General features: G+C 39.6%; 1 protein-coding gene across 1 annotated transcript; it reads left to right on the forward strand.

Moving 5' to 3' along the window:
• Nucleotides 1-7,150: 7,150 nt before the first annotated feature.
• On the forward strand, nucleotides 7,151-17,035 carry LOC140121821 (troponin C, slow skeletal and cardiac muscles-like). Its single transcript, XM_072141900.1, has 6 exons — nucleotides 7,151-7,255; nucleotides 11,044-11,074; nucleotides 12,865-13,011; nucleotides 13,193-13,307; nucleotides 14,418-14,554; nucleotides 15,726-17,035. Exons 1-6 carry the CDS (start codon nucleotides 7,232-7,234, stop codon nucleotides 15,755-15,757), a joined length of 486 nt encoding a protein of 161 aa, XP_071998001.1. The 5' UTR covers nucleotides 7,151-7,231; the 3' UTR covers nucleotides 15,758-17,035.
• Nucleotides 17,036-26,583: the final 9,548 nt, after the last annotated feature.

Raw genomic sequence — 26,583 nt, forward strand, 5'->3', positions numbered from 1 at the left:
TATTGTGTACAGTTTTGGGCACCAGTGTATAAAAAGGACATAGTAGAACGGGTGCAGAGGAGAGCAACCAAGATTATTAGGGGAATCGGGAGACTAGAATACAATGACAGATTACAAAATTTGGGATTATTCAGTTTAGAAAAAGGACGACTGATGGGAGACCTCATTACAATGTACAAATATCTCTCCAAAAATCTTTTTTATACCTAGGCCTGGGACCAGGACAAGGGGGCATCCTCTACGCCTAGAGGAGAGAAGGTTCTACCATTAACATAGACAAAGGTTCTTTACTGTAAGAGCAGTGAGACTATGGAACTCTCTGCCATAGGAGGTTGTTATGGTGGACTCTATGTACATGTTCAAGAGGGACCTGGATGCCTTTCTGAAGAGAAAAAATATCACGGGTTATGGGGATAAAACATTTATTTAATTCTTAAAGGTTGGACTTGATGGACTTGCGTCTTTTTCCGGCCTTATATACTATGATACTATTTTTTAGGCCTCCTAGAGTACTTTTACCTTTTGGTGTCTGAACGCTGCAGTCAAATGTGCAGTTTGCCTATGAAATGTGCAGAGTGCACTAATTCATGAATACTGGCATCAATTCTGCTGGCCTCTTGGGCTTCCTGCATTTCTCCGACAGTGTACACCAACAGTTTTTTGGTGCACCTTTAACATGGGGCGTAAAACACACTTCTGTCACACTCTGCTTGATAAATGTGGCACATGCTCCAACTGTGCACTGGAATACCCTTTATGTGCAGAAATTTGTGTCGCGTTAAGTATAAACCCTACACAAACGTGGCGCTGACATTTCTTAAATACATGTGGAAGCAGTTTGCACACAAATGAATGTGCAAAGTCGACAGAAAACTGGTCCCAGGTCTTTAGTAAATGTGCCCCATTATGTACTTGTGTGAGATTTAATTAAGCCATACATGAGTACTAAATGGAGATTGCTGGGAATATTAAACTGTTCAGTGTCCTTTCTGTAGTCAAAGTAACATACAAAAATAAAACTGTTGTCAAAGCTTGTGCTGCCAATCTCTGTTCCAGGTGCCAACGGGGTTCTTTTCCCTACTTCCCACCCCTCTTAAGTGTAGTATGACAGTCCTTTGGATACTTCTCTCTGTAGTAATTAGGCTCAAGGCCAAGTTAATTGTGTCAAAGATCATTGCTTGTAAGAATTAGTCCTTGGTCAACCATGTTCTGCATTTAGCTATGTGAAATGCATAGCTAAAAATATAGTCACTGTATAACTACACTTGATACATAAAAAAGGTATATATATGTATATATGAAATATGGAATATAAACATATGATGTGCTTATGCAGCCAAAACAAAAAAACACATATGAAAAGGCATGCATGTAAACAAACTCTCACTATACATACATTTAAGATTTCAAATCTGTGTATTATAATTTGTATAGAACATATCGTTTGTCACAAACTAAACAAGTCAACCTTAAGCAATAGAAATGTATCAATGTCAAAAGAATCCAAACAGTAATGTATAATACCACAAAAGACAACAGAATAAATCAAGTCTATTTCATGCTATGGATATAGCTACAGTACAGGCCCATAAGGCTCCATGCAAGTGTTCAGTTTAGGAAACATACAAAAGCCCCAAGATGCATGTTTCACAATTTTACCATTTTTTAAAAGTCTTTCTTTTTATGGTATTCACTGGGCCATATTTATAAAGTGTTCCAATATTTTAGAATAGCATAGAATACGTTATTATCCCCATAGGGAATAAAGCAAAAAGAAACACTGTAAAAATGTTTCCTTGCTTCACCATATTTTGACACCTATTCCATCCATTGAGGTCATTTTGTGGGCTCTTTTATTGTTGTATAAGCTTAAGATTTTTTAAACAATATTTTGATTATTTGCAATCTGCCTGGCACAGATTTGAGTGCACAGGCTCTCAATAGGACCACTATACTGCCAGTGCTGACCCCCTACCACACGCTCCTACCTCACCTATATGGAATGGAGACAGTGTGATGGGGAAAATTAAGTCATAAACTGGGGGTTTGCAAGAAATTGTAATTATTTCAAGGCTTGTGCATCAAAAACGTACTTACAAGTCATGATACATGTCCCCTAATGACTTCACTTTGTGGAGGCATGTAGCTCTCACTATCAGAAGGACGGAGTGAGGCATAATTGACACTTGTATCTGATTCAAGGAATACATCATTTATTTAATTAATATCAGTAACTAGATTTTAAGGGTTTGGCAGTGTGGATTATATCCACTAGAAGTAAACTTTCTAGAAGCTTTCTACAGAAGCAAAGCAAGCAGAGATCTAGAAAATGGTGAGGAATTGATACAGAAAGTATATTGGAAAAATGCATAACTTTTTCTTACAGAAAGAAAATCAATTATTTGCTGGAAGTGGACAACCCCTTTAAGCTAGTGGAACAATGTAAAAAAAATATTCTACTTATAGTATATACTTGTGTTCAAGCTGAGTTTTTCAGCACAAAAAATGTGCTGAAAAACACCACTTCAGCTTATTCACGAGTGTATAAAAAAATACTCTTCCATATTCATTTTCCGGCACGACCAGATGTCAGCAGTGGTGAAACATCATTGTGTCCCCGGCAGGCAGAGTGCTTGGATGTGTCTCTACCCGTTTTGTTACAGGAGAAGAGCTGAAGGAAGAGGAGCTGCGGGGAGCTGTGGGGAGTGCCGGAAGGGGAGTATACAGGCAGTCGCTGGGTTACTTACAAGATAGGGTCCGGAGGTTTGTTCTTAAGTTGAATTTGTATGTAAGTCGAAACTGTATATTTAATAATTGTAGATCCAGACATAAAAATTTTTGGCCCCAGTGACAATTGGAGTTTAAACATTTTTTGCTATAATGAGACCAATGATTATCAATAAAGCTTCATTACAGACACTTTACACCTGATCATTGCAATCTGGGACTATAGCAAAGCATTCAGAAAGCTTCACCAGAGGTCAGAGGGGTCTGTCTGTAACTATGGGTTGTCTGTAAGTCGGGTGTCCTTAAGTAGGGGACCGCTTGTAGTAGTCTATCTTGTTTTATACACTCAGGGGCTGCGGGGAATTTCATCACTAGGGGTTGGATGGCTATAGGGCATTTCATTATTTGTGTCCCTGCTGCAGGGCATATAATTACTAGGGGCTCTTCTGCAGGGCATTTCATTGCTGGCGGAAGCCATTTAGCATTTCAATACTCATGGAGGCTGTAACCAATGCGTTTCCCACCCTAGGCTTATACTCAAGAAAATAAGTTTTCCCAGTTATTTGTGTCAAAATTAGGGGCCTCAGCTTATACTCGGGTCGACTTATACTCCAGTATATACAATATTTAACGATATATACTATATCTATTTAGTAAATATCATGTGGTAAGATATATGAACATCCTTAATGACATGTCAACTATACTAAGGCTTGTCAGTTTATCGTGATGCTCTTCTTAATTATATTACAATAATTACTAGACAATTTATTTCTTCTCTATTCCGAAGATGGTTAGACATCTCTGTGTGAACATCAAATTTTGTGCACTTTGCTCATACACCCAAAATACAAAATTTTTAATAATCATTTACTAAGACTTGATAGAGGCGTAACGATCAAGGGGTGCACACACGACCAGGCCAGGGTCTGTCAGAGGGGAAACAAATCAATTCTATACATGTAGGACATGCATAGAATTGATTACATTAGTGTGCATAAGCAGAGGCATTCAATTTTGTTGAGGGGAGGCTACTGGATATTTCACTATTAAGGGGAGGCTGCTGCATACTTCATGAATGAGGGGAGGCTGCTGCATATTTCACTATTAAGGGGAGGCTGATGCATATTTCGGTGGTCTATAGCTGCTTTTTCTAACTTTATTTTTAAAGCGATCCCAGCGTGTCAAGATTCATGAAGACCAAAGCTTGGATCCTGGTTAACAGTTTATAGGTAAGTGTGTTTAGTTTAACTTTACTACCTCACAGTGTTGTATTTTCTTTAAAGAGGACCTTTCACCACCTTTAACATGTGGAGATGAACATACGATTCTGAAGGGGCTGCTACACTGATTCAGCGGCAATGTGAATTTAATTTCTAGCCCCTACAGTTGCTGAGTCACCCCCTCATCCTCATAGACTGTAAGCTCTTGTGAGCAGTCCCCTCACTCCTATTGTTCCATATGACAGTTTTACTCTGTAATGTAGTATTTATTTGTACACTCACCGGCCACTTTATTAGGTACACCTGTCCAACTGCTCGTTAACACTTAATTTCTAATCAGCCAATCACATGGCGGCAACTCAGTGCATTTAGGCATGTAGACATGGTCAAGACGAGCATCAGTATGGGTAAGAAAGGTGATTAGAGTGCCTTTGAATGTGGCATGGTTATTGGTGCCAGAAGGGCTGGTCTGAGTATTTCAGAAACTGCTGATCTACTGAGATTTTCACGCACAACCTTCTCTAGGTTTTACAGAGAATGGTCCGAAAAAGAAAAAACATCCAGTGTGCGGCAGTTCTGTGGGCGGAAATGCCTTGTTAATGCCAGAGGTCAGAAGAGAATGGGCAGACTGGTTCGAGCTGATGGAAAGGCAACAGTGACTCAAATCGCCACCCGTTACAACCAAGGTAGGCAGAAGAGCATCTCTGAACGCACAGTACGTCGAACTTTGAGGCAGATGGGCTACAGCAGCAGAAGACCACACCGGGTGCCACTCCTTTCAGCTAAGAACAGGAAACTGAGGCTACAATTTGCAAAAGTTCATCGAAATTGGACAGTAGTAGATTGGGAAAACGTTGCCTGGTCTGATGAGTCTTGATTTCTGCTGCGACATTCGGATGGTAGGGTCAAAATTTGGCGTCAACAACATGAAAGCATGGATCCATCCTGCCTTGTATCAACGGTTCAGGCTGGTGGTGGTGGTGTCATGGTGTGGGGAATATTTTCTTGGCACTCTTTGGGCCCCTTGGTACCAATTGAGCATCGTTGCAATGCCACAGCCTACCTTAGTATTGTTGCTGACCATGTCCATCCCTTTATGACCACAATGTACCCAACATCTGATGGCTACTTTCAGCAGGATAATGCGCCATGTCATAAAGCTGGAATCATCTCAGACTGGTTTCTTGAACATGACAATGAGTTCACTGTACTCAAGTGGCCTCCACAGTCACCAGATCTCAACCCAATAGAGCATCTTTGGGATGTGGTGGAACGGGAGATTCGCATCATGGATGTGCAGCCGACAAATCTGCGGCAACTGTGTGATGCCATCATGTCAATATGGACCAAAATCTCTGAGGAATGCTTCCAGCACCTTGTTGAATCTATGCCACGAAGAATTGAGGTAGTTCTGAAGGCAAAAGGGGGTCCAACCCGTTACTAGCATGGTGTACCTAATAAAGTGGCCGGTGAGTGTATATGTCCCCTATGATTTGTAAATCTCTATGCGCTATATGCAAAAAAAATTATTATTGTTTTAGATACTAGCAGAATTTTCAAAAGCTAAATGAAAGTGTATATAAACCTTTACCCTGATAATCATACCACATTGTGAGCACACAGCACTAGAGGAATCATGAAGTGTCTGGTTAGAGAGTTCCCAACCACACTCTGGACTTGTACACTGACCAGCCAAGCAAATGATAGGAGCTTAAAGAGCAAAAAACTGAGTACAATTGTAAAGTAAGTGGTTAAAATGATCTTTATTGTGTAAACATCACTAGGTGATTGAAATTTGAGAATTTTCTTTCATGGGCAAGCCCCTTTAAGGGGAGGTTGCTATATGTTACATTAAGGGAGGCTGATACATATTTCAATATTAAATGGAGGCTACTGTGTATTTTACTGTTATGGGTGGACTGCTGAATATTTTATGAATGAGGAGAGGCTGCTTCATATTTCACTATTAAGGGGAGGCTGCTGCATATTACATGAATGAGGGGAGGATGCTGGAAATTTAATTAGTGAGGGGAAGCTCCTGGACATTTCATGAAGGAGGCGAGACTACTGTACATCTTATAGATGAGTGGAGGCTGCTGGACATTTAACGAATGATCAGGGGCTGATGTATATTTCATTAGTGTGGGGAGGGTGCTGGACATTTAAAAACACTGCTGGACATTTCATTAGTGACTGGAGAGTGCTGGACATTTCACGATTGAGGAGGGGCTGCTGCACATTTCATGATTGAGGGAGGCTGCTGGAAAGTTCATGAATTAGGGGAGGGTGCTGGACATTTCATGAATAATGGGTATATGGTATATAAGTATTTTGTTGTTTGTATATGTCTGTTTAGTACATATGTGTATTTTGAAGTGTAATGTGTGGAAAGGGGAATTAGTGAAAGTCTAGGTATATGGGGTTGCAGCGGGTTCTTGTTACGCCACGGGATATGGATTGTTTATTAATATATATATACAGTTCATGATGTATACATTTTAAAGCTACTTTAGTCCATTCTTATTTTAGTTTATCATCTCCTCCTCTAGGTGTCTTCTTGTAAGGTCACAGTACAGATGCTAAGAACAACAGAGATTGAGTGCTTTATTGAAGTACATTCTGCAGTAACCAGCTCTATTGACCTATTGTGCCACCACTCTTTGTTCTTACCTATGAGATGATACATACTGTATTAATTCTTTTTTGTGAGGCTGCATCTTACTGAACAGTGAGGATAACTTCCTTATGGACATCTTCCTAAAAGGCTGACTCACATACACAGCTTTGAACTATTTATAACAAGAATTGATCCAAATGTGAAAAAAGTAAAAAAGTTTCCTTCGTTATGATGCACTGCTCCTTTCTCTAAAGTTTTTACAGGTGTGGAGGTAAACATAATAAAGCAGTTGTTTTAAGTTCTCTGGTAAGGAAAAAAACATTAATGTGTCACCCAGATGATAATAAATGCAGATATAAACTTTGGTCACATTATAATAGAGGTGGGTTTAATATAATGCCCTGTAAAAGGAATAACAATCTTTGCTATCCCAACTTCTGTCAAGTATATAAATAAATTCACTTCTACGTTGTACATACAAGTCTTATATTCCCAAGGGGATGGGATGGAAACTGTTAAATGATACTAGCCTGATGTTATGTTCAGGAGGGAGTGACCAGTGGGGACACTTTAAGAGTCAGTGTGTGACCTATATATAAGCTCAATTGTCATTCAAAGTGCACAGTCTCTCCTCTGCTGAGCTCTTTAGCAATTCTCAATCATCATGGATGATATTTACAAGGCAGCGGTATGTGAGATTATTCAATTATTTTATCTTTAAATAAAAGCAGACTTTTTGCTACTAACCAATATTGATACATTGCATAAGTTATCATCGCATGGTGTACTTTTTCATTGTATATTGTTTATATTTTACCGCAATATGAAAATATAGCATAATTCAATTTGTCATTGACAGGTGTAGTTACTCATTTATGTATCATGGTGTACAAAAGAAACATTATCCATTATAGCAATATGGAAAACATACAAATAATGCAGCTATTTTGTTATTACTGCTATGACATTTAGATAACCTTGCTCTTTACTATGCATCATAACTTTACAAAGTATCGTATAATAGTTTTTTGTGTACTTTATCATATAGATAAAGAAGTCAGTTTTATAGCATATGGTCTATTGTATTATTCATAAGAATAATCCTCTTTCAGACCAAATGGCACAATGGTGAACATTTCACTATGTTTTAGGACATTAAATATGTTAATGTCGATGTAATGTTATGGTGGAAGGGTAAGAATGCAATAAAGAAAAGCTTCTGTCTATATAGTGTATGTGATATGGAGTATATCAATGACAAGAGTGAATGTAAATTATTTCACTCTGTCGAATAACAATGAGTTATCACCATATGCAAAAAATCACAGAGACATGGACTGAAAAGCCCATACATAAATACGCAGCTGAAAGCATGCATGGCACTCAAATAGGGCATTGACCTTCAAATCTGTCTTTGACTGTGACTTACATTAACAGAAGTGTGACCAGCTGTAGAGGACAAACACCCTACATGTACTGCATCCAATTATTCACTAAATAGATTTGTACTAAAGTGTCTGTTTCCTTGTGATACCTTTAGAGGTCAAATTACTAGGAATTGAAAGTTCTTACTATAAAGCTGAATGAAAGAGAGTCTGAAGTGTATGCACTGTATTTGTCATCTTCTCAAATAGTCAGTCCCACCAAGGAGCATTCTCCATAATACCCCTTACATGTGTCCTATAGATCCCAGAATACAGGCGGAATACACAGATTATACAGTGTACATAGTGGGATATTTCAATAAGCATGGCATGATTCATCTTCACGACAAAGAATTTTAAGGGAACATGCACACATTCAGTATTACACAAACACTACACGACAGAAATATCTAAATCATCTGTATATGCTGCAGGTGTGTTCAGCACAGAAATTGACACATGCCGCAAATTTGAAAATGTAAATTATTTGTCTCCATTTTAACTGCAAATTACATTTTATAATTGAGAAGTGACAATTTATCACCAAATTTATACTAAAAGCTAAACATTATTCAATTGCAAATTGAGTCAAAATATATCAGAACCCAAAAATTCTACAACTATAACTTAATCAACAGAGGCTGGTCTTACAATAGACAAACCCCCTCCCGTACACAGAACTCACAATATGAATATTATGCCAAACCCAGAAATCAGTGAACATTGGTTCTAAAATTCAACATCTTTATTATAAGTTGATATAAAACATATACAAACTAGAAAGAATACCAATATAGAATGGATGATTCCAGTATAACCCTTTATGTTACATTATCCAACCATCAATGCACAGCCATAGTAGTGAAAATATATTAAAGCCAATTATATCCAAGTTATATAAGTGCTAATGCAATATATAAAAAGCTAGAAGGAAAAGTAGACTATAAAATGCATCATTTGTCCAATCTGTTCAGGTCAAGATAGAAGAAAGCTAATGTAAACTTGTAACATTTAATTAAATGAGCAAAATATGCACATTTTTTATATATTTATTCACCATTTAAAATTTGCAATGCAACTTAATAAATCACTTATTAATATTTATTTTGTAAATGACAGGAATAAACTTTTCATGAATCCAGATGATGTTCTGAGAGATACATTTTATTCAGACTCAAAGGCAGCATGCATATAAATATCTGCTCTATATATAGTAACCTAAGCTTGAACAATGGAACAATGGGCTTTCATCCATACACAGCTGTTTTGTCTGAGGCGTTAAGCATGCAGTATGCATAGATACAGGGTCGGTCATGACTTTAAAATAGAGTACATTGCTTGAAACTGCTTTCCCTCACTGTTTTTTTTATACTCAGTTTTATACAATCGATTATGCAAAAAACGTTTTGTAAAGGAATTTCTATTCATTCCTTTTATAATCTAAATTCCTGTAAGGCTTCATGTACATTTCTCTGCAATGTACAGAGTGATAATAAGACCCATTTCAGGTCCTAGTCTACCTCTATATGCAAAGTTTTCGATTCTATCACAATAATCTGGAAGAAGTATGAGTTCTCCGATAAATAACATATTTCTGTGGTGTTCCTTAAAATATATCTTTCATATAGTACCAATTGATCACCATAATAGGATCTTGTTGTGCAAGAAGTGCCTCTATGGATGTAATCATAGGCACTCCCAGTACTCTGTAAACTTTACTTCTACTATCTGTGCAGTCTGCCTAATAAAACATTTGCAATTTGTTAGAGCCTGCCCCCTTTAACTTCAGCAAAATTGCTCAAGCACTAGAAAATACTTCAAGGGGTTGTCCGCTTTCAGCAAACAATTGATATTGTTTGTGTAAGGAAAAGTTATACCATTTTCCAATATACTTTCTGTATCAATTCCTCAGTTTTCTAGATCTTTGCTTGCTGTGCTCCTATAGAAAGCTTCTCTACTTACTTCCAGTGGATAATATCTGTCCATGGTGAAGTGATGGACATGCAGGTGCATGAGCCGTTAGTATCACACGTCTTAAATAACTGTCTATGAAAATAATGAGCATGGAATGATTCCTATCAACTGGAAGTAGACAGAGAAGCTTCCTAGGCACATAGACATAGAAAACAGAGATCTAGAAACCCAAAATGAATTGATGCAGAAAGTATATTGAAAAATTGTATAACTTTTCATTACACAAACAATAACAAATATTTACTGAAAGTGGCCAGCCCCTTTAACTATATAATTGTTACTTCTTATAGACCTAATTCCATATCTATGTAATAATTCATATTAGTGCCCTGCATTTTATAGTAAGTGGAGCAAATTAAACTAAAATAAAAATGTTATTTATATTGTAAGGTTGAACTTAAATATACACTTCATACTTCATACAGTTACAAATTATGTATGTTAAGTACCTGTACCACTATGTCTACATAAGGCAATCCAAATGTTGAGCTAAATTTGGTACAAGTTTCAGTATGTGGAGCAGATAAAGAGCCTAAGGTTAAATACCATTGTAGCTGAGCTACTTGTAACAATCAAATGTTTTATCTTTCTCTCGCCTTGCTCTGAATGTCCATGCCAGAAATAGGCCACATGCAGTGAGGATTAAGTTTCTTTAAACTAGTGACAAGCATATGGCTACTTAACTTAGACAGTGACTATGTATCCTGGCATAAGCCTAGAAGGGCAGGACAATAAAAACTCTGCCATTCAGCTGACATTTCTTATCTCAAGTGTGATGACACATTGGACTCATGTCTCACTTTCAATGCTATTGTTACTATCAATTGTCTCCTAAAAAGCAGGAGCTCGGAGGATAACTAATGGCTGCACTTCACTAATCTACTTTACCAGGGTCTTTAAGGCATCTGGAAAATAATCCTGCCCAAGAAGCAATGGGAAAAATATGTGGCTGATTGAAAAATTAATTCTAAAAGCTAATCATCACCTTGACATGCATGTTAGAGGATAATTCACAAAATTTTAAACCGTTTTATTGTTTTTCGTATTTATGTAACATTATTTCTATTCTCTGTTGTAGGTTGAGCAGTTAACGGAAGAACAAAAAAATGGTAAATACTTGGGACATCTGCATACAAAAATATATAAGTATACGTAATGAATAATAATTAAAATACAGATATCCTAAGAAGTGTAATTTTCATGTGTTTTCAGTGTCTAGATCATCTATTCTTATAATAAGTGTTTCATTATCAGATTGATGAGGATTCAACATCCTACACCATGCCGATGAACCGTTAAAGGAAGTCAAAGCCTTGTGGTGAACAAGGACTGTCATGGGCCTTGGGCTGTATTTTGTGACCCCTATAAGTCTATATTTTATCAATACTTTGACATTTAATGCCAGACTGTTCCAGATCCAGACTTCTTGTGAAATGATACAGGGGAGAGGAGGTCCATCTCTTTATTATCTCTACAGGACATTTTCAAAATGGATAGGTTATTTGGGTGGCCATGAGCTATCTAGAAGCATTGAGCCTCAGGCTGTCTTTCAAACTGCTGATATTCTAATCTGTTACTGTTGGTGAGCTTGGCTTCTGCGTCACAGGACAGAGCTCATGTTCATGCATTAGACATCCACGTCTTGTGGCATCTTGGCCCAATCCCAGTGAATTGGACTCATCTGCAATACCAAACATAGCCACTGTAAATTGCACAACAGTGTCCATGGTAGGAAGTAAGAAGAAGTAAAAATGACAGAGCTGCAGTATCTGCACTGTGTACTCTACTGGTATACTGCTTTAAGGGTTTTTTTCAAGAATTTTACAAAATCTACAATATGTATAACTTAATCTAAACCTTCGCAAACTTTTTTTTAAAATGAAAAGAGCATTAAGTAAATAATGGCATTTGATATCTCCTGTAGTTAGCTGGTTGTTCACAGATAAAGATGAGGAAAGGAAGAAATATCTACAAAATATTTTAATTGATGATTCTGCTCTCTAAAGATAAAGTCTATAAAGAGTTAAAAGGGTATTAAACGTTTAATTATGATTTAATTAATAAAAACAAGAAATCAGCAGCACAGTCCTTTAAAAGTAGAGAAATGGGTGTTATCCTGCACTGTCACCAGCCAGTGTCCAATAGATATCCAAATGAAAAAACGCAACACTCCAACTAGTGATTACAAAAGTAGTGTTTATTCCACCTCTAGCAACGTTTCAGCTGTGTCGCAGCCTTTGTCAAGCAATGTGTGTCAAGGTACATAGGGATATTTATAGTCACAAAGTGATGACATCATATATAAGGTAAACAACATGTAAGTGATCCATACATACATTTACAGTGCATGATCATATATAATTTCATCCATATACATAATGTGCATTCTAAGCTATGATATAGCATTCATTGATATACATGATTGTGTAATCAGACATAAGAAAATACAATTATATTTACAATAATATTGGGATTCATCTGTGTCGGCACCTCCTCCTGGCATAGTTAAGCAAACAGACGCTGTTCGCATCTCATATATATATATATATACATATATATATATATATATATATATATATAGTGTGTGTATATTTCAATTCTGATCACCTTTGTGTGACCATCCACCATTAGTCTATGTTAATTGTGATTCAGGATTGATCACAATGGTGACATCAGTATGGGTGAGATATATGTGCTGCTGCAAGCATGACCTTTTTGGAAAACACACCATTTAGTATATACAGAACTAGTTTTTGTGTTTTCAAAATTTGAATAGCTATACATTTTATATGCACTTTGTTATAGTACAGTCTGTAACTGCTAGAAAGTTAATCCATCTCTAACACTAAGGATGTCTATCAATAATTCTGATAAAGAAAGAAAACAATCTTTCTTCCAGAATTCAGAGCAGCTTTTGACATTTTTGTACAAGACGCAGAGGATGGATGTATCAGTACAAAAGAACTGGGAAAAGTCATGAGAATGCTTGGTCAGAGTCCAACCCCTGAGGAGCTTCAAGAGATGATCGATGAGGTGGATGAAGATGGTAAGTTTTAAACTCGGGTTATAGTTTAGTTCATTTTAAATTAGTTTTCTTTTAAAAATGTGATGTTGTGAATTATGTATATTGTATATTAATTTAAGTAATGTCGTAATTTAATTCTAAAATAGGGTATGAGGGTTTTTTTGTGTGTACATTTATAGTTATTTGCAACTCTGTACAACAGGAAGCGGTACTGTTGACTTTGATGAGTTCTTAGTTATGATGGTCCGATGTATGAAAGATGACAGCAAAGGAAAATCAGAAGAGGAATTAGCAGACCTATTCCGCATGTTTGACAAGTAAGTTATGAAATTGATTTCAATAACATAATTTTAAAACATTGTCATTAGAGTCTTAAAGTGTAGTAGATGTACCGAACTGTCAGAAGACAAATCTGTACCACATTTATGAAGGGTTTTAGACAGTTTTATGACTTTCCTACTACTAGCTTGATAAAAGGGGCATGGCCTCTAGCCAAAAAGTTGCGTGCACCAGAAGTACTGCTGACCTGACAGAATTGTGTCCTAGTTTTCTGGTGTAAAGTAAGCCAACTAATAGGAGGTGCAGAGTATGACTTGACAGTCTTATACTAGGACGGATTTAGCATCAAGCACCAAATACTTTTATAAGTTTGGTGCAGAATAAGGCTGTCTAGTCTAACCTTAGGACACTTTTTATAAATCTGCCCCAATATTTTTATATGGCAGGTCCTGCTTTGTAGCAGATAACTATGCCTCTGATCCTGCCATCCATTTTGATGCAGGTGGTGCTGCCTTAGGCAAGAGGCTAAACTTGCCTCATGGCTGGTGCATCCCTGCATGCCCTGTTTATTACACAAGAGGTATAAGTGTCTGAAAACTGTATAAAACCTAATTGACGAGTTGGGAGTATTTTGGTGCACAAATCAACAGATATCTGTCATAAACAGTTTGATATAGCTGCTTTATAGTCATCATCCATATAAATAAAGGAATAATACAGTATCATACTACAATTTAACTTTAGATGGAAGCATAGCCTATCATTCATTTCTTTAGTAAGATACCAAACCTTGTGTACTACTGTACAAACAGTTTTTTAAGGAACACATTAAGTTGTTTAAGGAATGGTTTTAAAGTTATTAGAAAATATATTATAGACATATGCTAAGCAAATATTAATTTTAAATCAATATGGATTCATCAACCTTGTCCCACACAAATTTAGCTGATATTAGTACAAAGTACAGAGCTGGTCGGAATTCACTCTGCACACTGTGTAGAAGTGTCTAATTCTGGATTCTGATCCACTTGGCAGACCCCACAATTTTAACTTAATGACCTTTACTTAGAATATAAATACAAAAACATGTGCAGTCATAAAAATACAAAACTAATATGTATTAACACAAATACTGTTGTGCAAACTAGAAATGCTGATGGCTACATTGACCTTGAAGAGTTAAAGACCATGTTAGAAGCAACAGGAGAAACCATTACAGAAGATGACATTGAAGAACTTATGAGAGATGGGGATAAAAATAATGATGACAGAATTGATTATGATGGTAAGTATCTACAAGTATAATGAATTGCATTAGTGCAGAATTATTTGTATTTTTTTTTTACTGAGCTGGGCGTTACCAGAGAGAAGCACCATAAATACTTTCCATAAAACAGTATCATGAAGACTTCACCTAGCCATGACTTGTCTTTGAGTTTCTGTGAAAACATCTAAGAGTATCTCTGGTGCCTCAAAAAAAATAATGGCACACAAATAATGTGTATTAAATAATACTTCCCCCCTTTATCCTGCCCTGCATACAGTCCAAAAAGCTGATATTTGGTAAGTTCAAGGTTTCAAGGGACAACCCTGTTTGTGGTCATGTGGGTTCGGGAACCCAACCCATCAATGAGCTATAGCCTCTCTGCTTTTACTCAATACACACTCCATTTAAGAGTTAAAGACTGATATCTACATTATGAAAGGCCTACAATAACAACATAATTTCATATCCTGTAGGCCAGTAAAAGAGGGCTGGGGGCGAGGAGGCAGCAGGGCGGTAAGAACGGCTGCAGGTGGGGGGGGGGTGCATGATGCCAGATGCCTAATTTACATACAGAAAAAGTAGCATCTATAATGTGCACTGGTGATGCTTTGCAGAGGTTAAATAAAATGGTATATTTCCTTTAATAAGTATTAAATCTACTATATATCTTGTTTTATATACCATTCTGTTTTAGACTACTTTGTATGAGGCTAAAACTGCTTTTTTCATAAAATACCATTACATGCCTTTACTAATCAACAAAAACTGTACTGTATATATCATTAAAATCAAGTTAGACAGTTATTCTCAGGTTTTTATTTTGTATACATAATTACCATACTTCCAAAAATCATGAAGTGACTCCATTTACATAACTAAGTTGCTAAGCAACTGTTTAGTTTCCATTGTATCTCTAAGATGTTTTGCATCTTTTGAGCTGTGCACAAGAATGGGGGAAATTGGAAAGCAAATTAAAAAGAGTACTGGGGGTGCACAGTACTTACTAGAAACACTCAATATTACAAAGTCAGAACCTTATTAGAATTAGTCCAATATTAAAAAAAAAAGATTGTATTCTTATGTTAACTCAAGCACAAACCACAATGGTTGTAACTTTTAATTGGCTACGCATTTGATCCCTCTATTTATTTCCCCTCTGATTATTATGTTTTAATGTTATGTTTTACAGAATTCCTGGAATTTATGAAAGGAGTGGAATAAACGGAAGAGATTATTTTACAATTCTTTTATTTTTTTGAAAATGACCATTCACCACCTCCACTAACTCCAACGCTTTTTACATTTAGTAGATTTTTCTTTATTGATTCTGAAGTACAGAAGTATGATTTTTTCTCAAGCCCCCACTGCTCCAGAGTGATCAGTAACGTATGTGTGATCCAATATTCAAAATAGACTTTCTCTGTCATATGAGGGGTGCCAGAAGTGGCACTGATTGATTTAGGGAAATAAGTGGAGAAACATCTATTTATAATGCAAAGAGTAGTTGGTAGAGGTGGTGAAAGGTCCTCTTTCAATTATGATGATTTACTCAAACTCAGAGATTTACCATTAAATAATTTGTTTGTTCTTGTTAGCAAGACAACACTTTATTCTTCTGTAATGCTGTATCAACAAAACATAAGTTTTCAAAATTGACAAAGCAAGAATGGGCCCATGTACATATCTGTATACAGTTAATTTTACAGTTACTTATAAGTAAGGGAACCTTAAGGTTGTACAGTACTTTCAAATGACTGTGATCAGGGGTCATAAGATCAGCAGTACCATACAGGTGCGTAACTAGAAAGACTGGGCCCTATAGCAGACTTCTGAACGGGGGCCCCTTCCCATATTAAAATATTCATATTACGCTCACATATATATATTTATATATATATATATGTACATAAACATAGAGTTCTTCACTCATACGCACATTTATACACTATTTATACACACAACATATAGAGCATATGCACCCACATATAGTGCCATATTCATACGTACAGCATATGTAAAAACCTTGCTCACACAGAATATATACATGATACATATTATATACATATATTGCTGTACATTGTGCAGCAAAATATGCATATAATGGTGCACATCCTCCATTTTTTAGTGTTAGGTTGGCTGACGGGGGTCCCCTGACACTGTAGACCCCATAGTAGCTGCTATGGCTGCTACCACTGTAGTTACACCCCTGTTACCATAGCAGAATTACTGCACTATTGACATTTGGCATTAATCAAATGTTTTTGATGATTTTCTATCAACTGACAAATTAAGATAATTTAGTATAACTACAATACTAAAAATTCCATCAGTCTTATTAACACAGGTGATTTCTTTTTTTAAATGAATCAGGTAATGGAATTATAAAGTCTTTTTGAATTATGTTACAGTATTGTTACAGAACGCGGCAGCACAGCAGTACAGCTGGTGAATTATTGGCTATAAAATGCAAACTGTGAATAAACTAATTTCTATGATGAATGGTATATTACCGTTATTTGTGATTAACAACATAAATCTAATAAAATGTACTGTGGTTATGAAGTTTACAAAAGTTTCTAATAGTAAAATATGTCCTGTGGTTTTCCAAGCCTCTTCATTATTTTTCAGAAATTATAACTATTACTTTTACCTTTATATGGCAATAGATACACACATACAGATGAATGTGAACAAAAATATATCAATAGTCTTAAATTAGAGTCTTTGTTCTGAATTAGAATTAGTAGTTTCATTCATACCTATTAAAGAGATTATTTGCCATTTTAGAGTCTCTTGTAAGGATAATCCATACATATTTGAACTAAAAGGGTCTGACAGTTGGGAGCCCCAAAAATCAGCTGTTGCTGAAGAGTGTATCTGCAGATATTGTTAACATGATGTGAAAAACTTTCTACTAGGGTCAGGGAGTGAGAGTTATCCTTGTGTAATGCTCCACTAGGGGATACTGGGAAATATTCTAATACCAGTGACTTTCTAGTGATTTTAGGTAATGCATTAATGTCCCATTCAAGCCAATGAGATTTGCTACAGTACATAAATTCACCATGGTGAATGGTGGCAGTACAGCTTCTGGCACAAAAACATTAAAAGGGTGCTGCACTTTCTGTGAAAAGCTATGTGGGGGTTCCAATTATCAGGGCAAGGGCAGCACCTAGTGCATGTATACAGTAAAGTATTAAACTACCGTACATCCCAGCATAGTGGCTCTGTGCCTTTATTAGGGCAGCATGTTAAAATGAAAGATTTGCTACAAACCCTTCTCAAAATACATGATAGAAAAATAAAGGTAACTGTTGGGGTAGAATTTAAAATTCAATATTGTAATCATATACTTGAATAATAGCCAATAAAGTACCTTAAACAATCTTGTGTATATTAATATCAAATATAGAGTAACATTTAGTTTTAAAGTATAACTTCAGATAAACCATCCTGCACAATCCATCAAGCTTCCACCCACTGTTCAGTTACAGAAGGAAAAAGATCAAAACAGACGCATCTATGCGAGAGGAAGCAAAATGTGCTGCTAGCAGGCTCTGTAGGTCATCAGGACCATGTGTGCTGCTGCTGCACACTTGATGCTGGCTGGGTGGCATGCAGTATTATTTAAAGTGGGGCCCGGCTGTGGAAATTACCAGGCCATGCTGTATGCAAATATTTAAGAAGACTTGGCACTCCTATTAGTTGCGTTTGAAAATTAGTGAGTTTAATTTTCACAAGTGTATAAGCGTGGCAATCCAAAAAATTTTTATACAACGTTTCGGTCTACATACAGACCTTCGTCAGGCACTATATACAGAAAATAAAGTAAATATGAATCAATAATGGTGAAGTAATAATATATACATAATATACATAAATGTACATGGAATAGGACACACGTATGAGACGATATTTCAAGTGGAAGTAGAGAATGATGTGTTGTTGCCACCTGGCACGTGGTCGAAGTAGATCTTGGAAAAAATGTGGTCTCCTGGAGTTTTTCGCCAAGGTCAGCGAGCTTGTATGACAGCTCCTGGATATATGAGACAATCCTCATAAGGCTATGTGCAAAGACCTAGGGGTGTGCGGGCAAATGTCGCATATGCATTGGTGATCAGGAAGGTGTGTACATCAGATAGTACATACATAAGACAGTATACAGGAGGATACATGCTATAATACAAAGGACACAGCGGTATATAATAATATGCAGTGATATACATAAGTTATGGGTACATACTTCACTAGGACAATTAAGCTCAGGCTCTCTATACATGGTATACATTAGGAAGAAAGTAGATAGACTGGCTTGCGGCACTGTGGCCGCTGCAGCGCTGGAGAGGAGGTAGCGGAAGGTCCGCTATGGAGGAGAGTGCTGGCGTTCTGGGGCAATCGCTGTGGTGTATGAAGGAGCAGACCGGAAGCCGGAAGTGACGCTCCGGCTTCAGCTGTCGGTCGCTTGCGTTCCAGAGTGGAACGCGGAAGTTTAACAAGTCATCTTAGCGATCGCGCAGGGAAACGGAGCTGAAAGTGAGGTAAGAAGGTGTGGGCGATGTAAGTATATGCTATGTTGGAATCTAAGTGTGCAAGTGTAAACGTAGAAAAGATGTTGTGTTGGTTGTGTGTCGGTAAATGAGAGGAGAAAAAGGATGTATTCTGCGTGTGATGTAAATGTAGGAAAAAGGGTGTAATCTGCGTTTGATGTAAATGTAGGAGAGAGAAGGATGTAATCTGCGTGTGATTAAAGAATGAGTGCATGAATGTAATGTCTCCAGTACGTGTGTATCATAAGCTATAGGTAAATCTTATGTGTCAGGAGTGTGTCTGTGTGTGGTGTATGGAGAGAAAACGGAAGGGGAAAGGAGAAAGAGAAGAGTATATACCTATTGCAATGCGGTCTTCAGGGATTCAGGGAATCTGAAAAGAAACAAAGCATGATTAGTAAATGGGAGGTTCTCAGGATTAATGCATATTTTGTATCTCGTATTCCCTGTTAAGTCCATTGGGGGACATTGCATTGAGCCGATGTATCCAGAATGCTTCTCGTCTCAATAGTTGCTTAATCCTGTTACCGCCTCGTCTGGGCGCAGGAACATGTTCTACCACCTGGAATCTTAGTTGGGAGATCTTATGTTTTGCTTGGGCGAAATGGTATGGTAGGGGTAATAAAAGTTTGTTGCACCGAATGTCAGACTTGTGTTTGGATATACGGTCCTTTATGTGTTGGACTGTTTCGCTTACATACACCAGGCCACATGGGCACTTGATGACATACACCACAAATGATGAGTTACAGGTGAAGTAATCTTTAATGGGGTATGTCATGCCAGTCCTGGGGTGGGATATTTTATCCCCCCTCAGTACGTTGTTGCATTGGGAGCAATTGAGGCAAGGAAAGGTGCCGTATTTGGTGTAGACAGGAATCGTTGTCCTGTTTTGGTTTTGGGGGAGCCCTCGTCTGCTTTCACCAATCTATCCCTCAGATTGGGCAGACGTTTGAAGCAGGGGCGAAATTGTCGTGTGAACTCAGGAATAGAGGGATGACTATTGGAAAGTATTGACCAATGCTTACTGTAAGGGATTAGCTCCGGGGATCGTCGTCTCCTAAGCAGACGACCAGCACACACAGGGAATTCACACAATGTGAGTAAGGTTAAAACTGGCCTCAGCCAGCTTTATTTGGCAGTACGCAAACTCAAAACATAAAAATAATACCTAAGCCTCTCCGGCACTAACTAAACATCGAGGTTCCCTACCTCACCAGGTGCTGGCCTACTGCCAGCCACCCCAAAAACACAGTACAGTTCACTGCCACCGCTCCACAGGCCTTTGCCGTAGCCTGTCTCTTCCCCAGGGTGGAGCCCAGTGAGAAGTCTGCCCCATGTATTAGTGCAGCCCCTCCAGCTGAAAACTAATCAACTTAATTAGACAGACCCAACTTTCCCAGGTCTGTCTTCTACTCAGCTTTTCATAAGGCAAAATGCACATTTTATGCCCAAAAGCTTCTCTAGTGGCAGCCACCCTGCCACATATCCTCCCCCTGTGATCAAGGCCGTAGGCCTGATCAATAAGCTTAATTCTCCCTCCGGGGTCAAAGCTCCTATATTGGGGTCTAATCCCTACGGTTCCTAGAAGCACTGTAGAGACCCTACTATCTACTACATCTTCTATACCTGGAAAATGACAGCTTTTTTCCTTAACTGCAGGAGACACAGACAGCTCAAAATTAGTCCCAGCATCTCTTCCTTCACACAACTGATCATCTTCAATCATGTCTCTATTAACAATGATAGATTTTCTTCTCCTCTTTCTCTTGCCTTTTACTGGAGACTCCACATACCCCTCAGGACTTGGCATGGTTAGGCCCCATCTCTTCATCACCTTGTGGATGCCGTCACACCGGTTACCACCCACTGAGGCATATGCACTGTGCTTTTTCCCCTTAGCATTGCACACGACACGCACGGGTTTGCCCGTTTTCCAGTCTTCAGCTTCGGCACCTTCTTTGTCATTGAAGGGGGCATTACCGTTCAGAACCAGGGCACGATTCACATTGGTGAGCTTCTGGTCACATGTCTGCAAAGCTGTGCGCTTGCTATCTCTGAGGTCACAACCTCCGCTCTCGGTGTAGGTGAAACTCATCTCAACATCAGCATCATCCTCATCACCTCCAGCTAACACTTCGGACTTCGGACCCAAGTCCTGGAATGGACTTTCCACAATGGCAGCCTTAAGCTCTTCATGGCTTGCACTAGGTTCCTGGCTGACCTCTTCCTCGGTCAGTCCTTCATACGCCTTGCTGGCCAACACCTCAGTCTTCACCGAGTCTTTCCTGTGTAGGAATTTCGAGGGCTCTGTTGACATTATATCAGACACCGTCTCCTCACATCCACTGCAGTCATCACCCGGTATATCTTCAAGGCACTTCTCACCATCCAGACCATCTTCACTTTCGCTCTTCAGATGATCAGGCAGATCTACCGTTGGGTGCAGCTGTGCTGGAGTCTCTGTAAGGCCCATCTGGGTATTCCTCCACTTGCCCAGAGAATGCTGGCATGCACTATGACAGAGACGAGACGACAGAGCTTCCACACGTACACAGCAACTCGGCTGGTCCCTTTGTTGTAGACTTGGCGCCACTTCAACCTTCTCCACAGGTTCAGCAGGCTGAGACAGCTCTTCACCTGTCTTCGGGGGGTAACCATTAACCCATTCTTCGGATTTTCCCAAGACTGTATTCAGACTACTGGTTATAAGCGATCCCACTTGGGTGGCCATCACGGTTGAGACTACAGACTTAGTCACACCCACACCGCCTTGTACTGCACCAGCTTCCCAGCCCAATATATCGGACGTCGCACCTGTAACAGTGTCTCGGGCACCAGTCACTGTATTTGTCTTCAATACGGCTTTTCCAGTTGGCTGCTGAAGAAAAGCCAGGTTGGACTCCTGTTTCCCCAAACCTTTGCAAGCAAAGTCATTACTTGTGGCAACCGGTGGCTCCAGAATGCCTATGAGAGGCCTTGATCCAGTCACTGTAACGTCAGTCAAGGGCTTCTCCTCCTTCTCAGCAACATCACGATCACTGCGGATGCATGGGCGACCTTCCCTCACCACACTGCAGGCAAAACTACCAAAGGGCTGGTGCATCACATGTTCCACCACCTTCTGGGGATCTGGGGTCCCCTCATCCGTAGGTGTATGATTAAGAGTGGCGCTTCCACCCTGTTCACACACAATTTCAGTCAGCACGCCATCATGCGTATTCTGCGGTTCATCAGCAGGTGTACAGGGGTCTGGTTTACGCCTGGTCTCCTTCCTAGGACACTTCTGGTGCCACATCACGACAGAACACACCTGGAGGTCGGCATCACCATTTTGGCACTTTCTTTTGTTCCCCGAACACGTACACATGTGAACCTCCCATTCACTTTTCTTTGCAAACACTGTATCACAGAAAGGACAGTACGAGATATCAATCTTCAACTCATGTTTCTGTAATATATGTCTCTTTAGGTCATCTTTTCTTCTATAAGACACGTGACAATTGTAGCATTTATACCAGTTATTCCGCAAACCAGTATTCACATGACGCTTCAGTTTATTGATGCTTCTTCTGGCCTTGTTCACACACGAACTCAGTACATCAATCTCCTCAGAAGCCTCAGGTGTATCAGATGTCTGGTCTCCCCCTGACATTTCCTGAACACTGATGTGAGACTCCTCCACAGGTGACTGACACAGGCTATCCCCACCTCCTGCAGGTTCTGAGCGAGTAGCTGCTTCTCTAGGGCTCTGTTCACACTCACTGTTTGTGTAACTCTGGGCTGAAGGGAAACCACTAACAATCAGGATCTCATTATCTTCACCTGCCCTTGCTATGGCGGTATCCCTATCTGAACTGCCATTAGCTACATTACACATCTCAGGCTCGCTACCTGTGTCATTACATCTCACAACCTCTAGGGGCACCTCTGAGCTAACTCTCTCAGTATCTAGGGCTGCACCTAGTTCACACTCTGCATAATTCTGAACAGACATTGTAACGCTATCAGATGTTATCGGCATTGCAGAATTGTCACATGTTACAGGTAGTGTCATATAATCACAGTTAACACTATAATCACAGGTTAGAGGCAGATTATGCACAACATTACACTTTTCTGGTTTAACTTCAGAAATTAAGGCATCACAAATATTATCATCATCACATAGTCCATCAGACTTTATCAGTCTCAGTGGCAGAGTCTCCTTCTGTGGGATCAAGACCCCTTGGTCACAGTTCAGACTGCAACCTGTTGAGACTCCACCCACCATCACCTCAGGTCGCTGAGACTTCTCCAGATCGTCCTTTGGGGAGATTGGGACTGTACCCGATGTCAGAGGGGTCTCCCAGGAAAAGCAGCTATTCCCACTACTTGGAATACTTTCCCACAAGTCCCAGAAAAAAGGGAGGTTTTTCCCCAGGATGAACTCCACCTCCAGATCTGCACAAATCTCCAGCTTATGTGTCACAATCGCAATATCACTTTCAAAGTCAATCCAGACAGTCTTACCCTTCCCTGGCTGGTACTTCAGGAACAATAAGATGTCCGGATTAACTCTGGAGACATCCTGAGAACAGTCCAGTTCCACCATCAGCGGGATTCCACCCACTATCATCTCACAGGTCTTGACTGGCAACTTCTCTGGTCTCCTGACCAGAGGACAATGAGGTGCACTGACCTCACATGGCACAGCCGCATGCTGTCGCCGTTGGTTGCCCCTAGCAACCACATCTTTGCGCTGCTGCATACACGCTGCAACACGTGGCCACTTGGCCGCAGGACATTCCGCCACACACCGGTTCATCCGTAGACATCTGCAAAGCTGCTCCCGTCGGTTGCCCCCGGCAACGGCACATAGCAACCTCTCCTCAGGAACTGCAGACCGATCACAGACATCTCGAACCATCGGCTGGGAACCGCTCGCCTTGGCAGTTGGGGTCTCCATAACCCGAATGGCTTCTGGCATTCCAAGGTCCTCCCACATCATCTGCCGGCAGCGTCTCTGGAACTCATCCATCGGACCCATGGTGATTACTCCCACAGCAAACAAGCAGTCTCTGTATATCTCTCACACCAAGACAAATCTTCCCGTGACCACAGCGCCTCCAGCAGCAGGAACAACAGTCTCTCACATGAGGGTTACTGGCCCTTTAAATCTCGCTGTGTGTGCTGATTTCCATGCCACAGCATACCGCCACCATATGTAAGGGATTAGCTCCGGGGATCGTCGTCTCCTAAGCAGACGACCAGCACACACAGGGAATTCACACAATGTGAGTAAGGTTAAAACTGGCCTCAGCCAGCTTTATTTGGCAGTACGCAAACTCAAAACATAAAAATAATACCTAAGCCTCTCCGGCACTAACTAAACATCGAGGTTCCCTACCTCACCAGGTGCTGGCCTACTGCCAGCCACCCCAAAAACACAGTACAGTTCACTGCCACCGCTCCACAGGCCTTTGCCGTAGCCTGTCTCTTCCCCAGGGTGGAGCCCAGTGAGAAGTCTGCCCCATGTATTAGTGCAGCCCCTCCAGCTGAAAACTAATCAACTTAATTAGACAGACCCAACTTTCCCAGGTCTGTCTTCTACTCAGCTTTTCATAAGGCAAAATGCACATTTTATGCCCAAAAGCTTCTCTAGTGGCAGCCACCCTGCCACATTACGTATGCTCTTATGCAATTTAAATATTGTGGGGTGATACTGGTGGATAAAATTGATGCATGGTTCCTTCCGTGTTTCCTGTCTCACAGTATGTTCCTGTGTTCTTAGTACGTGTTCGGGATAGCCACGTGTTCTGAATTTGTCACGCATCTCTTGGAGACGCGTTTCTCTTTGTATGGGGTTGGAGACTATCCTATGGACCCTCTGCATCTGGGAATTAGGGAGGGATCTTTTACAAGGATTAGAGTGACAGCTGGAATAGTGTAAAAGACTATTCCTGTCTGTGGGTTTAGTGAACAGATCGCTCGAGAGTCTGCCTGATGTGTACTTGATAATGGTGGTGTCCAAAAAGTCAATTTTTTGTTGACTAAGATTGATGGTGAACTGTAACTCTGGCCATATGGAATTTAAGTAAGTGTGGAAGTCATTAAGTGTGTCGAGGGGTCCTGTTCATATGCATATAATCTCGTCTATGAACCTTTTCCATAAAATGGCATGGGAGTGAAAGCTGGCATGAGGGTAGACAAACTGTTCTTCGAAGTCTGTCATATAGCTATTAGCATAAGGGGGGCCACATTCGAGCCCATGGCCGTACCTCTTACTTGTAGATAGAATATGTCCTGGAACATGAAATAGTTCTCACGTAAGACGAGATAGAGCAGGTCGAGGCATAATTTTCTAACCTCAGGGGGATGTTGTGATTCTTCTAGTAGTTTGTTAACTGCCAAGAGCCCTTTGTGATGTTGTATGCTCGTGTATTGACTTGATACATCCCATGTAACCAAAAATGCCTCTAGTGGTATGGTGTGTAGGTTGCGGATGTGACGCAAAAAGTCGTTTGTATCAAGTAAAAAGGAACGAGATTGTTTGGTTAAGTAAGTAAGTATTTTTTCTATAAAGATGGCTAGTGGGGATAGTATCGAGTCAGTGGAGGCTACTATAGGTCTGCCTGGCGGTTTGTGGAGACGTTTGTGAATCTTAGGTAAGACATAAATGACTGGTATGACGGGGTTCTGGTTAAATAATAATAATAATAATAATCTTTATTTATATAGCGCCATCAAATTCCGTAGCGCTTTACAAATCATAGGGGACATATACAACTATATTACATTACAAAGAACAAACAGTCATATGGAACAATAGGAGTGAGGGCCCTGCTCACAAGAGCTTACAGTCTATGAGGATGAGGTTGTATAATGGTCCAGCCATAGAAAGTTATATGTCTTTTGATCTATCGTCTTCCCTTTGAGGTGTTGGTCAAGGGCATATTTGATCCTAGCGGAGAGTGTGGGAGTGGGGTCATGCGGAAGTTTATGGTACACTTGTTCATCAGAAAGTTGTGTGAGAATTTCTTCTATGTAATCACTTCTATCCATGACTACTATGGCTCCCCCCTTGTCCGCTGGTTTGACAATAAGCTGTTTGTCGTGGATGAGGGACTCAAGTGCTTGTTGATCTAAACTAGTAAAGTTACTAGGGTAGTGTAGTATGCCCTTTTCTATATCTTTTCTGAACCTGTTAAAATCCTCTTGTACTAGTGCTATGAAATTTTCCACTGCATGGTGTTTTTGGGTTTTTGCGTTTTTGGGGGGCATAAAAGTACTCTTAGTAGAGAGTCCCAAGTCAGCGGCTCGTATAAGAGCTTGTTGGGGTTCAGAGGGTACCCAAGTATGGGTGTTCTCTGAACTAAAATAAGTTCTGAGTCTTATGGTTCTGTAGAACCGGTGTATATCCAACTCGAGTTGAAATGTGTCGAGTTTTTGTGTGGGACAAAAGGATAGTCCTTTTTGTAACAGTCCCATTTGTGCTGGACTCAAGTTGGTGGCGGAGAT

The sequence above is a fragment of the Engystomops pustulosus genome, chromosome 3 (genome assembly GCF_040894005.1).
Source record: "Engystomops pustulosus chromosome 3, aEngPut4.maternal, whole genome shotgun sequence".
In the NCBI taxonomy this organism is placed as follows: domain Eukaryota; kingdom Metazoa; phylum Chordata; class Amphibia; order Anura; family Leptodactylidae; genus Engystomops; species Engystomops pustulosus.